Genomic DNA, 18,290 nt, shown 5'->3' on the forward strand with positions numbered 1-18,290 from the left:
TTTCTGAAGTTGGAAACGGGTAGGCAGTCAGACAGACTCCTGCATGTGCCCGATTGGGATCCACCCGGCATGCCCACCAGGGGGCGATGCTCTGTCCATCTGGGGCGTTGCTCTATTGCAACCAGGGCCATTCTAGTGCCTGAGGCAGAGGCCATGGAGCCATCCTCAGTGCCTGGGCCAACTTTGCTCCAATGGAGCCTTGGCTGCGGGAGGGGAAGAGAAAGACAGAAAGGAAGGAGAGGGGGAGAGGTGGAGAAGCAGATGGGCACTTCTCCTTGTGCCCTGGCCGGGAATCGAACCCGGGACTCCTGCACGTCAGGCCAACGCTCTACCACTGAGCCAACCAGCCAGGGCTTGGTGTATATCTTTTTAATGCATTGTAGAATTCAGTATACTAATATTTGGTTGAGGATTTTCGCATCAATGTTCATCACAGATATTGACCTATAATTTTCTTTCTTTGTAGTTTATGGGATTTTGGAATCTGGATAATGCTGGCCTCAAAATATGAGCTTGAGAGTCTTCTTGAAATTTTTGGAATTATTGATAAGTGTTAGTTCTTCTTTGAATATTTGGTAAAATTCACCTCTGAAGCCATCTACAAGGACTTTTATTTGCTGTGAGTGTTTTGATAACTTTCAATTTTATTTATTGTAATTGATCTTTTCAGGTTTTCTGTTTCTTCTTGTTCAGTCTTGGAAGATTATATGTTTCTAGGAATTTATCCATTTTGCCCATTCTAATTTGTTAGCAGAATGATTTGTGTTATTTTGTTATAATTCTTTACATAGCTGTGGTGTCAGTTGTTATTTTTCCTCTTTTCTTTTCTTTCTTTCTTTCTTTCTTTCTTTCTTTCTTTCTTTCTTTCTTTCTTTCTTATTTTACAGAGGCAGAAAGAGAGTCAGAGAGAGGGATAGATAGGGACAGACAGACAGGAACGGAGAGAGATGAGAAGCATCAATCATCAGTTTTTCGTTGCAACACCTTAGTTGTTCATTGATTGCTTTCTCATGTGTGCCTTGACCATGGGGCTACTGCAGACCAAGTAACCCCTTGCTCAAGCCAGCAATCTTGGGTCCAAGCTGGTGAGCTTTGCTCAAACCAGATGAACCCATGCTCAAGCTGGTGACCTCGGGGTCTTGAACCTGGGTCCTCCGCATCCCAGTTCAACGCTTTATCCACTGCGCCACCACCTGGTCAGGCCCATTTCACTTATAATTTATTTATTTGGGACCTTTCTTTTTCTTCATGAATCTGGTTAAAGGCTTATCAGTCTTGTTTATTTTTCCAAGGAACAGCTTTTGGTTTTATTGATCCTTTATATTGTTTTGTTAGACTCTATTTTATTTATTTCCACTCTGATCTTTATTATTTCCTTCTTTCTATTCACTTCAGGCTTTTATTTTCTAAGTCTTTTAGGTGGAAGGTTAGATTGTTTATTTGAGATTTTTCTTGTTTCTTGAGGTAGGCCTGTAATGCTATAAATTTCTCTCTTAGAACTGCTTTCACTGTATCTCATATATCTGGGGTTGTTGTGTTTTCATTTTCATTTGTCTCAAGGTTCTTTCAATTTCTTTCTTAATCTCATCGTTGACTCATTCATTGTTTAGTAACATGCTGTTTAGCCTCCATTTGTCTATGTGTGTTCCAGTTTTCTTCTTATAATTGATTTCTAGTTTCATACCATTTTGATCAGGAAAGATGCTTGATATGATTTAAATCTTTTAAAATTTATTGAAACTTGTCTTGTGGTCTAACGTGTTCTATCCTAGAAAACATTCCATGTGCACTTGAAAGGAATGTACATTCTGTTGCTTTGGTGTGAAATGCTCTGAAAATATAAATTAAATTCACCTAGTGTAGTGTGTGATTTAAAGCTGTTGTCTTCTTGTTGATTTATTGACGTCAATGGGATGTTAAAATCCCCTACTGTGCTTCTGTTACTGTTGATCTCTCCCTTAGTGTCTACCAATATTTGCTTTATATATTTAGGCACTCTTCTGTTGGACGCAAAAATATTTACAAGGGTTGTATCTTCTTGTTAGGTTGATCCCTTTATCATTATGTAATGTCTTTCTTTGTGTCTCATTATAAACTTTGTCTTTTTTTTAAAATTATTTATTTATTTTTTATTTATTTCTTTTTCAGAGACAGAGAGAGAGAGTCAGAGAGAGGGATAGACAGGGACAGACAGAGAGGAATGGAGAGAGATGAGAAGCATCAATCATCAGTTTTTCCGTTGTGGCACCTTAGTTGTTCATTAACTGCCCTCTCATATGTGCCTTGACCATAGGGCTACAGCAGACCGAGTAAGCCCTTGCTCAAGCCATTGACCTTGGGTGCAAGCTGGTGAGCTATTTTTTTTTTTTCCAAACCAGATAAGCCTACGCTCAAGCTGGTGACCTCGGGATCTTGAACCTGGGTCTTCCGCATCCCAGTCTGACGCTCTATCCACTGCACCACCGCCCGGCCAGACTGTAACTTTTGTCTTAAAGTCTATTTTGTCCGATATAAGTATTGCTATCACAGCTTTTGGTTTATTTGTTTCACTTAGAGATAATATCTTTTTACATCTCTTTATATGTGTGTCTTTTGCTCTGAAGCAGAACTCTAGTGAAGAGTATAGTTAAGGGTCTTATTTTCTTATCCATTAATGTTTCTTGACACAGCAGAACCACTCAGTCTTTGACATATTTTCTCCTCCACCTCCCTTCTCCCAGACCCAGCATTTACCTCCAGAAGCTGCCATGCCTTACTAGTCACCTATGAAGAGTTCTTTTCTATGGTAATCAGAAATGCTTTCTTGTATCATTTCTCCTTAGTTTTGCAATGAATACAGGGACAGGCAATAGTAGGTTTACAGTTTTGAGTGACATTCTCTTCAGTTAATAAAGCTGTTGTCATAATCATAACCTGTATGTCTTTTTCTATGTGAATAATTGTAAACCTACTTTTGCCCACTCCTGTATTTTGACATTTTACAATATCCAGATATTTCTTGGTATTAAGACAGAAGTGGTCTTCCATGTTTTCTCACATCCTAAGCCAAATTTAAAATCTCCATATGTGTTTTTGGCCTGGGGAAGATGTCTCTGGTCCTTGTCAAATATCAGTTTCACTGCTTTGATGTCATGCCTTCAGAATCAGACTAGCCTGACCAGGCGGTGGCGCAGTGGATAGAGTGTTGGACTGGGATGCGGAGGATCCATGTTTGAAACCCCGAGGTTGCCAGATTAAGCATGGGCTCATATGGTTTGAGCAAGGCTCACCAGCTTGAGCCCAAGGTCGCTGGCTTGAGCAAGGGGTCACTTGGTCTGTTGTGGCCCCCCCGCCCCCCGTCAAGGCATATATGAGAAAGCAATCAATGAACAACTAAGGAGACTAAGGTGCCACAATGAAAAAATGGTGTTTTTCATCTCTCTTCCTCTTGTCTGTCTGTCCCTATCTGCCCCTCTCTCTGTCTCTGTCACAAAAAGAACTACAACACCAAAAACAGAATCAAACTTTATCTCATGCGACCTTTCCTTGTTCTCAAGGGGACCAACTGATCCCCCTGAAATGTCCCTTCATCATTTCATAATGTCTCATGTGCCTCTCCATCCTTTCTGTTACCACCTAGTACCTGGATCGCCACCTCAGCTCTGATGACTTTGCTTCCTGTCCTCCTCCTCATTGTCACAGGCCATTGAAAATTCTCTATCAACATTTAAGTCTCAACTAAATGCCTCCCATATCGACATCTGTAACATAAAGGAAGGGGGTAAAGGAATCTATATGATGATAAAGTTTCCACATTTCACTTGAAGTGGCAAAATACTGATTCTAAGTAGATGAACAGTTAAATATGAATATTATAATCCCTAGAATAACCACTCAAAACTCTATAAAAGTTTAATTGTCAAATTATGAAAGACTGATTATTAAAAAGAGCAATAATCAGAATAAAATTTTTTTTCTTTTTTGTACCTTTCTGAAGCTGGAAACGGGGAGAGACAGTCAGACAGACTCCCGCATGTGCCCGACAGGGATCCACCCGGCATGCCCACCAGGGGCAACGCTTTGCCCACCAGAGGGCGGTGCTCTGCCCCTTCGGGGTGTTGCTCTGCCGCGACCAGAGCCACTCTAGCGCCTGGGGCAGAGGCCAAGGAGCCATCCCCAGCGCCCGGGCCATCTTTGCTCCAATGGAGCCTTGGCTGTGGGAGGGGAAGAGAGAGACAGAGAGGAAGGGGGGGGGGTGGAGAAGCAAATGGGCGCCTCTCCTATGTGCCCTGACCGGGAATCGAACCCAGGTCCCCCGCACGCCAGGCCGACGCTCTACCGCTGAGCCAACAGGCCAGGGCCAGAATAAATTTTTTTAAAAGCATGAATCAACTATATATTATCTACAAGAAACTGCTTGTTGTGGCTACAAAAATACAGGTAGTTTCGAAGTAAAAGAAGACAGCTTCATTTCTCCAAATGGACCAACAAAGGCCAGATTTATCCTCTTACATGAAAAAAAACCCAGACAAAATACATGAAATAATAGTTTTCAAGATGCTTGACATCAAGCCACAAAGCACAACAATTCCTGAGAGATTGGGAAATAAACAGGCAGACCCTATGATTACACCAGCTCTCAATTTTGAGAGACTTTCTAGGCCATGGTAAGGAAGAGAGCACTCAGGTGGAGTGTGGTAGCTGGTCTGAGCTGAGGGTCACCTAGATGTCAGAGTCCGAGGAAATCGACTCTGTGTGTGTGCAGCTAGTGTGTGAAGGACAGGACAGCAGCAAGGAGCAAGTGCACAGAGAGGACTCCAGAGACCTGCAGATGGGACCCTTGACTGTGGCTGTTGAACATCACAGATGTGTGAGGAAACTACCAGGACTGCAAAAGCAATCTGAAACAAGCAAAGGTCAGGCTTGGCCCTCCCTGGGCAGGGAATAATGACTGTTCCCAACAACTGGAATCGAACCCACGAGGCACTGGACTCAGGAAGGTCTTGCTCCCATAGTGGGGAAAATTAGCCCAAGGGAAGCGTTGTTCCAGACTTGCCTCACAAACCATAAAAGTAAGACCAAAAAAGATCAGACTGTTTCCAAATAGCTAAATGGAATTCTAGAACATTGCTTAGGATACTTCCTGGTAGATAACAATACCCAGAACCAAACAAGGTAAAATCCATTATGTTCATGCTACTAGTCAAGAAGAGAGATGCACATGTGATGACAGAGGCAGGACAGGACTGGTGGAGCTGCAAACCAAGGAACACCAGGGATCAACATCCACCACTAGACGTTAGAAGAGTCTCCGAGGGAACATGGGCTCCTTGATTTCAAGTTTCTAGCCTTCAAATCTGTAGGAGAATGAATTTGCTGTTTTAAGCCACCCATTTCTGGTACTCTGCTAACAGAAGTCCTAGGAAACTAATACTACAGGGGTTTAACTTCATCCTTTTCCTTGCGGATGATCAGTTGTCCCAGCACCATTTGCTAAGAAGTCCATTCTCTTGTCCAAAAATCACTTGGCTATAAATGTGAAAGTTTATTTCTGGTCTCTCTGTTCTAGTCCATGGACATATGTCTATCGAAAGGTCAGAACCACATGGTCTTGATTACTCTGGCTTTGCAGTAAGTTTTGAAATGGGGAGGTCTGAGTCTTAGATTGATTTTGTTTTTCCATTTCAAGATTGTTTAGGTTGTTCTGGGATCCTTGAATTTCCATACAAATTTTAGAATTAGCTTGTCAATTTTCTGTACAGAGGACAGCAGAGGTTTTAATAAGGATTGAGCTGAATCTGTAGCTCAGTTTGGGTGAACTGCCATCATAACAATATTAAGTCTTCCAATCAATCGCCATGGGAGCTTTCCATTTATTTAGGCCTTCTTTAATTTTTTCAGGCCGTGGCTGGCTTGCTCAGTGGATAGAGCATCAGCCATGAGTATAAACATCCCGTGTTCGATTCGTGGTCAGGGCCCACAGGAGAAACTACCATCTGCTTCTCTCTCCTCCCTCTCCCCCTTCTCTCTCTCTTCCCCTCACGCAGCCAGGGGCTTGATTGGTTCGAGCATCGACCCTGGGTGCTGAGGATAGCTCGGCTGGTCAGAGTCAGCCATAGGCACTAAAAATCGCTCGGTTGATTTGAGCATGGGCCCCAGACAGGGGTTGCTGGGAGGATCCCAGTTGGGGCGCATGCAGGCATCTGTCTCACTTCTTCCCCTCCTCTCACTTAAAAAAAATTTTTTTTAACAATATTTTGTAAGTTTTATAACTTTTTTGCTTCATTGGTTAAATATACTCCTACTTCATTATTTTTATACCATTATAGATGGAATTGTTTTCTTAATTTTGTTTTGGGGTTATTCACTGCTAGACTATAGAAATACAATATCCTGCAATTTTGTGTATGAATCAGTTTTTTTCCCTATGTATGAGTCACACTTTCTCATATCATTGTATGTCTCCATTTTTTTTTATTGAAACCTGTACATTTTATATATGACCTCAACTCTGCATTCTTATTACTACTTGCCCAGGGATTCTTGTTGTTGTGGTCTGTTTGTTTTTAGGGACTTGGCTGGACTACTTCAGCACCCTCTGCTTTCTCTCCAGGGAACCTCTGATGCTGCTTCTCACAGAGACCTCCCTGGAGGCACAGTCACCCTGAGAGACAGTGTGACTGTCTTTCCCCTCCTCCTCATCTCTTCATTGAGCTGTTTGCCTTTGTTGTCATTACACCCAGCTGTTAGGTTTCACTAATTGCTGGCTGAATATTGTTTCTGACAGTGCCCTGGGACATAACTTGCTTCACAGTGAAATTCAGGTGGGAGTCGTTTCGAAGGCCAAGCTTGGAGGTTAGTCCTGAGCCCTGGAGGATTCCTCTTTGCTGTCTCTTTCCCTAGTTCTCTCTAGTTAAACACTAGCCCAGGGTTTGGCTTGTCAGGGAGCCACCAGGCCCTTCTGCCTTACTTGCCACCAACATCTCCACAGTTTGCAAAAGTGTCTTTAGTCATGAATGACCCCCCATTCTATTCCAAATGAAGTCATTTTCACCTGGCCTGTGGCGGCGCAGTGGATAGAGCACTGACCTGGAACGCTGAGGTCACTGGTTCGAAACCCTGGGCTTACCTGGTCACGGCACACACAACAAACAGCCAATGAACAGCTAGAGTGAAGCAACTACTTCTCATCCCTCACCCCACACTCCATAAAATCAATAAATGAAATATTAAAAAAATAATAACAAAGTCACTTTCTGGGGAAGAAATTCAAAGCTGTTCTTATTTGTAAATAGAATTGTTTTCCTAATTTTGTGTTGGAGTTATTCATTGCTAGACTATTCAAATACATTTAAATTTATTTTGTACATGGCAATTTTTAAATTTTAAGTTATTTTTAAAATTAATTTTGTACCTCTGCTTTTATCTTGATCTCTGAGCCACAGCTTGCAGTCAAGGACCGTGAAGGGCTTTTCTCAGAATGTCACTCTTGCTTCACGAACTGGGCACTGGCCAGTGGTTAGCCCCTCTGGCCTTCTTGGCTTGCTTCTCCCAGCACGGAAAACTCTCCACTACAAGCAGGCTGGGGCAAAAGTGACAGGGAACTCAGTATTCTGAGCCTGCTGTCGCGGGGTGGGGCCTGGACCCAGTGACTGACAGCTGGGTGGAGGAGAGAGTCTCCAATCTGTCAGTCCCAGTTGCCTGAAATTACCCTCTAGATGTGCGGTTGAAGGGATGAGTGAGGGGGCAGCTGCCACCCTGGGTGGTGATGCCACAGGTCTTGTCTGGGAAATGGAAGAAGGGGAAGCTGTCTTTTGGCTCCATCCACTCATAATGTTACTTGCATCACACAGAGCTGGGGTGGGTGGTGGGCGTGGGGGCTACAGACCAGATCTCACAGACTTTCCCTGTTCTTACTGATACTGGGTATATTTTCTGAATAAATATTTCTAAAATAAGTTTTATTTATTTATTTATTTTACAGAGACAGAGAGTGAGTCAGAGAGAGGGATAGACAGGGACAGACAGACAGGAACAGAGAGAGATGAGAAGCATCAATCATCAGTTTCTCGTTGCGCGTTGCGACTTCTTAGTTGTTCATTGATTGCTTTCTCACATGTGCCTTGACCATGGGCCTTCAGCAGACCGAGTAACCCCCTGCTGGGGCCAGCGACCTTGGGTCCAAGCTGGTGAACTCTTTGCTCAAGCCAGATGAGCCAGCGCTCAAGCTGGCGACCTCGGGGTCTCGAACCTGGGTCCTTCCGCATCCCAGTCCGACGCTCTATCCACTGCGCCACCACCTGGTCAGGCTCTGAATAAATATTTCTTTATAATCCATTTAGAGTGTCAGATTTCTTTCTTGCTTCTCTGAGACCACAAATAGAAGATTTTCTAGATTCTTTAACTGGATAGCCCACACTATGACTTGGTTTTAAGTTATAGTCTCAATTACTAACTTCAGTGTCATAAAGGCCATCAATGGTGACCCCACTGGTGACTGAGAGGTCTCACAGCCACTATTACATACCTCCCTAGTGGCTCGGGCCCCGGAGTACAGGTTAGGCCCTGCCTTTCAGGCCCTTTGTTTCTGGCACCTGTGAATTTAACTGTGTCTCATTCATACCCAGCTATTTACTGAAGTACTTTTTCTAGAATATGTTTATCGAGCAATAGGCCTTTTGAAAAATGTCTTGGATGACCCAGTGTGTGTCGGGTTCTGCACTTAGGACCAAGGCCGGGACAGACAACACAGTCCGTCGTGTCCTCCCAAAGACTCAAGTCCCCCAGGGAAGATGGATGGTTGAATTCTAAGCAGGGAGTGAAAGACTGGGAGAACATGTCCAGAGAGCCTTCCACTGGAGTTGGAGAATATTTCCAGAAAGAGAACGTTTCAGTGAAGTTGGAAAGACAAGTTGTCCATGGCAGCACAGCCCTCTGTGGCCGCGGGGAGCCTCCTTGCCCGCGGCCTCCCACACCTCTGCCTTTCACTCAGGCCCACACAAAAGGCAGCCGGGGTGTGTGATGTTTCAGGTCTGGAAGAGGAGAAGGCCAGGACGTGAAGACCCTGTGTGTGATCCCCCTGCTCATGCAGAGCCCCTCCCATGTGGAAGATGGCTTCTTTCAGGAAAGAATAACAAAGTCACACCTGCAGAGGACCTGGTTTATTGGGGGGCAGGAGGGGACATGGAGTTTCAGGGAAAGGATTTCACCACTGTCACTCAGAGCATGACCTCCATGCATGAGATTTCCTGATTTTCTGCACTTCAGTTTCAAAGGTTGGCCGTGGGGAGCGTCACTGCACAGTAGGAATGTAACATGGTCTTCTTATCAATGTGAATGAGTTCTATTTATTTTTCCAATTTTCTCCTTTTCTCTCTGCTCTCTGCCAGCTCTACTCCCATGCTCTCTTGCCGGGGCTCAGAAGCCTGTGGCTTGTGCTCTTTTCCCCTCTTGCCTTCCCTCCCCCTCCTTCTCTTACCACTAATTCTTTCTTTCTTTTTTTTCCCCAATCCTTTCTTTGCTCTCTTATCCTGCAAACTGTTTGTTCTTCCTTTGCTAACTCTCCTCTCTTCATCTTTTGCATTCTGCCTTTTGTCTTTTCCTCTTTCCTTCTTTGCTCCCTTTCTCTTCTCTCCAAACCCTGCTTCTCACCCTTCCTCCTGCTCCCTTTCTCCTTCTCCACCTCTCCACCTGTCTCCTCACTCCCTCGGGATCACCTGATTCCGTCTCTTCACCCAACTCCATCTCCCCCCTACTCATTCCGTCTGTTCTCATCCTGCCCCAGCCACTCTTACCTTGGAGTAACATTCCTTCCAAGCTCCATCCTCGTCATAGTTTGCAGTAACCGAGCACCATGCCTTCCGAAGAACGCTCTTATCAGTGATGCAACTGTAATGTACTTTGCCCATATAGACGAAGGGAAAGGCACATTTGGCATAGTCTGAAAAGTGAAAGGAAGGGATGAGGAAATTAGTTGTGGTTAGCTCATTTTAGTCTTTTTCAAAAATAGATCTACTTTTTAATTTTTATTGATTTTAAAGAGAGGAGCATCAATTTGTTGTTTCACTCATTCATGCCCTCATTGGTTGATTCTTTTTTTTAAATTTTTTTTTAAAAGATGTCATTTATTGATTTTACAGAGAGGAGGTGGGGAGCGGGAAGTATCAACTCATAGTTGCTTCACTTTCGTGGTTCATTGGTTGCTTGTTGCATGTGCTTTGATGGGGCAAGCCCAGGGTTTCACACCAGCCCTCTCAGCATTCCAGGTCAATGATCTATCCTCTGCGCCACCACAGGCTAAGCTCATTGGTTGATTCTTTTTTTTATTTTTATTTTTCCTAAATTAGAAGTGGGGCAGTAGACAGATTCCACATGCGCCCAACCAGATGCACTCGACCGGTTCCACCTGTCATGCCTCCCAGGGGCAATGCTCTGCCCATCTTGGGCATTGTTCCATCTCAGCCCAAGCCATTCTAGTGCCTGAGGTGGAGGCCATGGAGCCATCCTCAGCACCTGGGCCAACTTTGCTCCAATGGAGCCTTGGCTGTGGGAGGGGAAGAGAGAGACAGAGAGGAAGGAGAGGGGAAGGGTGGAGAAGCAGATGGGTGATTCTCCTGTGTGCCATGACCAGGAATCGAACCCGGGACTTCCATGTGCTGGGCCGATACTCTACCACTGAGCCAACTGGCCAGGGCCTCATTGGTTGGTTCTTATATGTGCCCTGACCAGGGATCTAATCCCCAACCTTGGTATATCCGGATGAAGCTCTAACCAAATGAGCTACCTGGCCAGGGCAGTTATTTTAGTCTTATCAAGACAAAGGGGCCCTGGTTAGGTGGTTCAGTGGATAAAGCATCAACCCAGCATGCCAGAGATGGTGGGTTCAACCACCAGTCAGGGCACATAATAAAAAGTGATCAGCCCAGGCCAGTTGGCTCAGTGGTAGAGCATTGGCCTGGTGTGTGGATGTCCCGGGTTAGATGCCTGGTAAGGGCACACAGGAGAAGCACCTGTTTCTCCACTCCTCCCCTCCTGCTTCTCTCTCTCTCTTTTCTCTTCCCCTCCTGCAGCCATGGCTCAATTAGAGCAAGTTGGGTCTGGGCGCTGAGGATGGCTCCATGCACTCCGCCTCAGGTGCTAAAAAATGGCTCCAGCTGCAATGGAGCAAGGGCCCCAGATGGCCAGAACATTGCTCCCTAGTTGGCTTGCCAGGTGGATCCCGGTTGGGGCACATGCAGGAATCTGTCTCTGTCTCCCCTCCTGTCATTAAAAGAAAAAAAAAAAGAAAGAAAGAAAAAAAGTGACCAATGGGTACACAACTAAATGAAACAACTAAGTGAAACAAGTTGATACCTTTCTCTCCCTCCCCCTTTCCTCTCTTGTCCTCTTTCTCTCTCTCAAATCAATAGGGAAAACAGACAAAGAGGAAAGAGAGGGCACGCTTGGGGCGGATGAGGAGGGGCATGAGGCTCCCACTTAGGAGGCAGTTACGGAAATCTCCCTCCATCTGGAAAGCCACATGCTCTCATCTGAGGAAAAGCTGCATACTCACCATCCTTTGCACAATATTTCCATCTCCCTGAGTATTCATGATCTAGAGAACACCAGTGGTATATAGAACCACGTGAAGTGCAATCAAAATACTTCTGGCCTCCATAGGTAAAAGGGAAAGTACAGTCATCTGAAGGAAACAAAAAAAGCAGACGTTGTTCTCTTCTTCAGCTCTTTAGTGTGTCACCGTCTCTGCAGTAGTTCTGGCAACATTTCTGTGCAACCCAGCCCATCACAACCACTACAAGGGGCCTGTCACGTGCAGAGCCCTCTACTAAGCATCAGGGATGTGAAGGTCAATATGATATGGACCCTGCCTGATGACAGATTTAATTTCCAGTGACATTATTTACCCAGAGACATTTCTCATGGACATTGGAGCTCCAGGCCACAGATCAGCTTGCCAGACCATAAAGCAGCTTGATTTGGAATTATTCTTTTTTTTTTTTTAAGTGAGAGGCAGGGAGGCAGAGAGACAGAGTCTTGCATGTGCCCCGACCGACCAGGATCCATCCAGCAAGCCCCCTAGCAGGTGATGCTCTGCCCATCTGCGGCTGCTGCTCCATTGCTCATTTAATGAGCTATTTTAGCACCTGAGGTGAGGCCAGGGAGCCATGCACAGTGCCTGGGGCCACCTTGCTTGAACCATTTGAAGCTGAGGGAGGAGGAGAGAGAAAGAGAGAAAGAGAAAGAGAGAAGATGGAGGGGAAAGGGTGGAGAAGCAGATGGTCAATTCTGCTGTGTGCCTTGACTGGGAATTGAACCCGGGACTTCTACACACCGGGCCAATGCTCTACAGCTGAGCCAACCAGCCAGGGCCTGATGTGGAATTATAATTTTTATTTGCTGTGTCTGGAGCTTCTGCTCCACCTGATTCAACACCAAAAGTCTAAGTACATTTTTTATCTGTGAATACAGGTGCTCTCTTGCTATTTTCATTAATAATCTGCCTCACATTGTTCAGAAGACCAATAATGAGTCACATTCATGGTGTAACTAAGCGAGTTTCAGTGTGCACTGACTTTGGCCTTTGAGTAGATTGAAGATGTTAACTATGGAAACCCAGAGAGGGCTTTGTGGCTGTGTGACCATGGCTGTGGTCTAGGCATCTCTGGCCTGGATGGATTCTCTCAGCTGCCTCACTGAATTTACTGGCGGCAAACATCACCCCTCTGCGACTCCTGTGCGTGTTTCTGTTTGATACCCTCTCCCCCCACCCAGCCTTGCCTTACACTTCTTGGACAGGCTCCCTTATTAAGAAGCCATCCCTTGGAATGAGGCCCTGTCCTGAGATTCCAACCCCACTATGTACTGGTGGCTTGGCTTTAATAAATAAACAACTCAGGGTGGAGGGGGTGGGAGGAGAGGGGGCCTGGCTGGGTAGCTCAGTTGGTTAGAGCATCGTCTGAATACACCAAGGTTGTGGCTTTAATCTCTGTCAAGGCACATACAAGAATCAACCAATGAATAAATAAGTGGAACGACAGATCGAGGTTCCCCTCTCTCTCCCCTCATCCCTTTTCCTCTCTCTTTCAAATCAATCAATAAATTTTAAAACAACAACTGGAGGCAGGTGGTAGGGCTTGTGCTCTACCTATAGCCTGGGGAATGTGTGCACCTGTACCTCCCATGGCTGAGAGGGCAAACTTAGCCCACGTACGTAGAATGCCTGTGAAGAGAGCTGGTCACAGTGACCATCCCACACATTAGTTTGTTTGGTTTAATCGTTGTTTTGTTTTCATTGTTTTCCAACATTGCTTACCTGCGATATTGATCTGATGTTGCAAATGAGCTGCAAAAAAATAGAGGAATAGAGGAGATAAATAGCCAAGCAGAGAATAAAATGGAGGCAATCTGAACACATTTGATGGCATGAACTGCTTTGCATCTCTAAATTGTTTTTCACATGAAAATGTAATATTTTATTATGGTAAGAACACAATATGAGATCTTCCCACTTAACAGAGAGACAGGAAAGGAGATGAGAAGCATCAACTCGTAGTTGTGGCACTTTAGTTGTTCGTTGATTGTTTCTCACATGTGCCTTTGGGGAGCTCCAGCTGAGCCAGTGACCCCTTGCTGAAGACAGCGACCTTTGAGCTCAAGCTAGTGACCTTAGAATCATCTTGATGATCCTGTACAACCCTGCACTCAAGTTGGCGAGTCTGTGCTCAAGCCACAGATCTCAGGGTTTCAAATACGGGACATCAGCATCCCAGGTCAATGATCTATCCACTATGCCACCACCAGTCAGGCCCCATGTAACAAACACATTTTTTTTTTTTTGTATTTTTCTGAGGTTAGAAACGGGGAGGCAGTCAGACAGACTCCCGCATGAGCCCGACTGGGATCCACACGGCATGCCCACCAGGGGGCGATGCTCTGCCCATCTGGGGTGTCGCTCTGCCGCAATCAGAGCCATTCTAGCGCTTGAGGCAAAGGCCACAGAGCCATCCTCAAAGCCCGGGCAAACTTTGCTCCAGTGGAGCCTTGGCTGTGGGAGGGGAAGAGAGAGACAGAGAGGAAGGAGAGGGGGAGAGGTGGAGAAGCAGATGGGTGCTTCTCCTTTGTGCCCTGGCCGGGAATCGAATCCGGGACTCCTGCACGCCAGGCTGACGCTCTACCACTGAGCCAACCGGCCTGGGAACAAACACATTTTTAAGTGTAAGTTCCATAAATTTATTCTACAACACAGTGACTATAGTTAGCAACACTGTATGTTCTTCACATCTTGGAATCTACTTCATTAGAAACAGATAGATGAGAAGACTGCCACAAAGCAGATGGATAAAACTCTTACACTTTCTCTCGGCTATCGTACTGACACACATGAATTAAATAACCAACTGGGACTCAACAGTCCCATACTAATCATGGATTTTCCCTGACAATAATTCTCTGTTATTCCAAACATTTAACCCTACTCACATCAAAAACTCACTTTGCACAATATAAGTAACCCTGTGTTCAGGCTGTCCATGTCTGGAATGTTGGAAAGCATATTTAGAAATAAGATAGCTGTTGTGAGGATTGATAGTCAATAATATTACTGACTAGGCTTACATTTCAGAGACTTGTTTGAAAAAAAAAAAGAGTCCTTAATAATATAATAACATTTGGCCCTTGGGACACACTCAAGAAATGGCAGATATATTGATTGCTGCCATCATCATCATCATCATCATCATCATCATCAATAATTTTACCATTCAACTCATTTCTGGTGTGCTTCCTTCCAGCCCAGTTCCAGCCCATCTCCCGTCCTCACCTCCATGTGCAAGGCCCTCTTGTAGAAGTGCACAGAAGCTAGTCCAAATAAAAAAGATTCCCATGAGCGGTACCATGGCTGCTGGCCTTCCTGTGACTGACAAATGTCAACTTCTGCTGCCTTTTTATACAACCTGTTTCCCCTCACACCACCCCTTCCAACCAGATAAGAATCAGCCTCACCAGGACTGTGCTTGTGTGTTCCTAAGCCTGAGAGCAAGAAGTTCAGCTTATCAGGTAAAATCACAGGACATTGGCTCATGGTTTAATGTCCCTGAGTCTTTTTTTTTTTTTTTTTTGTCCCTGAGTCTTAAATAACTTAAAATGCATCTAAAATGACTTAATGTTCCATGACCAGGTGAAGGGGAGAAGGAAAGATGCAAGGGCCATTCGCTCATGCAGGGTGTTCAGCATAATCCACTTCATTTCCTGACTGCACACTCAGCACCAGGAACCCGACCGGCGTCCCTGTCAGAGCCACAGAGTTGGGGCACAGCTGGCTGAGGAGCCATCCAGCCTAGGAGACATTTTCAGAGCGGGAGTATCTCTGCCATGTCTCACAGCGACCATGTTTATCTTCCCAGAATGGCTTCCTCATCCTGGCTCAGCACTCAAGGAACGCTGGAGACACGGCCCATTTTCTAGATCAGAAAGGCCTGCAGCCCTCACATTTACTTGTTATGAAATTTCCCCCACTCTCAAAAAAGTCTGACCTGTGCTGGTGCAGTGGGTAAAACATTCGACCTGGAACACTGAGGTCACTGATGTGAAACCCTGGGCTTGCCTGGTCAAGGCACATATGTGAAGCAACTACTAGGAGTTGATGTTTTTCATTCCTCCCCACCACCGTTTTTCTCTCTCCTCTCCCTAAAATCAATATAGTCTTTTTTTAAAAAAGTGCTTCCCTTCTTCTGAGGCTCAATTTCCTCACTTGCAAAATGTACATAACAACTCCCCCATTTTTTGACAGAGACAGAGAGTCAGAGAGAGGGACAGATAGAGACTGGAAGGCAGAGAGATGAGAAGCATCAATTCTTCATTGTGGCATCTTAGTTGTTTGTTGATTGCTTGTTCATTGATTGCTTTCTCATATGTGCCTGGGTGGGGGGCTACAGCAGAGTGAGTAAACCCTTGCTCAAACCAGATGAGCCTGTGCTCAAGCCGGCAACCTTGGGGTTTTGAGCCATTGACCTTTGGGTTCAAGCCAGTGACCATGGGATATATCTATGATCCCACGTTCAAGTCAGTGACCCCGCGCTCATGCTGATGAGCCTGCGTTCAAGCCATGACCTCGGGGTTTGAAACCAAGGTCCTCTGCATCCCAGTCTGACGCTCTATCCACTGCGCTACTGCCTGGTTGGCAATAATCCCTGTCTTTCAGGGCAATGTGAGTTCTAAGAGCTGTTATCTGCTGTGGGGACTCCACACACAGCAGCTGCTTCATGGACACCAGCTCACCCTGGGTCACATCCATGGACTGTTCGTTTACCACAATAAACAAAGAAGAAAATACTTAGGATTAGATTTAACAAACAACAACAACAAGAAAAAAACAAAAGGAAAGAATTATACTCTGAAAACTACAACACATGGTTGAAAGATATTAAAAAAGACCTAAGTAAATGAAAAGACATTCCATGTTCTTGGATGATGACACTTAATATTGTTAAATGACAATCCTCTGCAGACTGATCTATACATTTAATGCAAAGCCTACCAAAATTCACGCTGGCTTCTTTGCAGAAATTGACAAACTAATCCTAAAACTCAAAGACATTTTTGAAATTTCAAGGGACCCAAAATAAAAAAATTTGTTTTTTTTTTTTTTTTTTTTTTTTTTAGATTTTATTTATTCATTATAGAGAGGAGAGAGAGAGAGAGAGAGAAGGGGGGAGGAGCAGGAAGCATCAACTCCCATATGCGCCTTGACCAGGCAAGCCCAGGGTTTTGAACCGGCAACCTCAGTGTTTCCAGGTTAACGCTTTATCCACTGCGCCACCACAGGTCAGGCGAAAAAAAAAAAAGTTTTTTGAAGAACATAAGTGGAGGACTCATGCTTCTCAATTTAAAAACTTCTATGAAGAACTGTAATCAACAGAGTGTGGTACTAGCAGAAGTATATAGGTTACTGGACTCTAACTTGAGAGTCCAGAAATAAACTTTCACATTTGCAATTGACTTCAAAATATACAGATCAGAGACTTAACTGTAAGAGCTGAAACTGAAACTACATATGAAGTTCTCAGAAGAAAATATAACAGTAAATCTTCAAGACTTTGGGTTAGGCAATAAGCTCTTAGCTATGATGCTAAAAGCACAAGTGCCAAAAGAAAAAGTATATAAATTAGACTTCATCAAAAGTAAAAAATTAATACTTAAAATACAATCAGAAAAGTGAAAAGACAACTGACAGAATGGGAGAAAGTATTTGGAAATCAGGTCTAAGGAAGGATCCTGTATCTAGAACATATCTAGAACTTTTGTATGTAGATAATAAAATGACAACCCAATTAAAAAATAAGCCAAGACACTGAATAGATAGCCCATCAAAAAATGTACAGGTGGTCAATAAGCACAGAAAAAGATGTCCAACATCATTAGCTTTCAGGGAGAGCCAAAAGGAGATACTATTTTATTTCACCAAGATGCTATAATATTAGAAAAAAAGATAATAAGTATTGGCAGGGATGTAGAGAAACTAGAACCCTCATACATTGCAACGGGAATGTGAAATGGTGTGGTCCCTCTTAAAAAGTTTCTTAAAAAGATAAACAGAGACTCACCATACAGCCCAGAAATATGCTCACATTAGTAGAAAAACTCAGTCTTCCTTCTGTGTGTCTCTCTCCCTTACTCTCACAACTACCCCACGCACAACACTTCTGAAACCAGATGTGTGCGGGTTTTCCCACAGCAAGCAATTCCATGACACCAGCCGGTGTCCTATAACTCAGTTCTGACACTATCTACCTGGGCGTAGCATCAGATTGCACAGGTTAGGAGCTCAGTCCCTGGAGACGTACTCCCCAATTCCAGATGCCAATCACAAGCCCAGGTGCTCACCTGCGCTTCTGACCAATAGGCTATAAATCATAGGTTCCCACCATCCCTCCTTGGGTTTGAATTATTTGCTAGAGCAGCTCACAGAACTTGGAAAATAGTTTATTTACATTTATCAGTTTATTATAAAGGGATATGATACAGGATAAAGATGAACATGTGATGGAAGAGATGCACAGGGCAGGGTGTGGGGCTTCCGTGCCTTCTCCTGGCATGACACTCTCCTAGCACTAACGTGTTCATCAGCCCAGGAGCTCCCCAAACCCTGTACTTTTGGGATTTTTATAGAGGCTGCATGCATCACATCGGCATTATCGAACGTAAGTTCCACTTCTAGCCCCTCTCCTCTCTCTGGAGAATGGGAGAGTGGGGCTGAAAATTCCAAGCTTCCAGTCACGGCCTGGTCTTTCTGGTGGCCAGCCCTCATGCAGCAG

At 44.6% G+C, this 18,290-nt stretch overlaps 1 protein-coding gene and 1 non-coding gene across 2 annotated transcripts; both read right to left on the reverse strand.

The window, feature by feature from the left end:
- Positions 1-278: 278 nt before the first annotated feature.
- TRNAV-GAC (transfer RNA valine (anticodon GAC)) lies at positions 279-354 on the reverse strand. The gene has a single exon. It is a non-coding gene; the product is annotated as a tRNA-Val (tRNA).
- An 8,782-nt stretch (positions 355-9,136) lies between these two features.
- Positions 9,137-14,882, reverse strand: LOC136329339 (seminal plasma protein A3-like). The gene is made up of 5 exons (XM_066265342.1): positions 14,798-14,882; positions 13,292-13,321; positions 11,531-11,659; positions 9,774-9,919; positions 9,137-9,274 (listed from the first exon to the last, which is right to left on the reverse strand). The coding sequence occupies exons 1-5, from the start codon at positions 14,871-14,873 to the stop codon at positions 9,272-9,274; spliced, it is 384 nt and encodes a 127-aa protein (XP_066121439.1). The 5' UTR covers positions 14,874-14,882; the 3' UTR covers positions 9,137-9,271.
- Between the last annotated feature and the right edge of the window lie 3,408 nt (positions 14,883-18,290).

The sequence above is a fragment of the Saccopteryx bilineata genome, chromosome 3 (genome assembly GCF_036850765.1).
Source record: "Saccopteryx bilineata isolate mSacBil1 chromosome 3, mSacBil1_pri_phased_curated, whole genome shotgun sequence".
NCBI lineage: Eukaryota > Metazoa > Chordata > Mammalia > Chiroptera > Emballonuridae > Saccopteryx > Saccopteryx bilineata.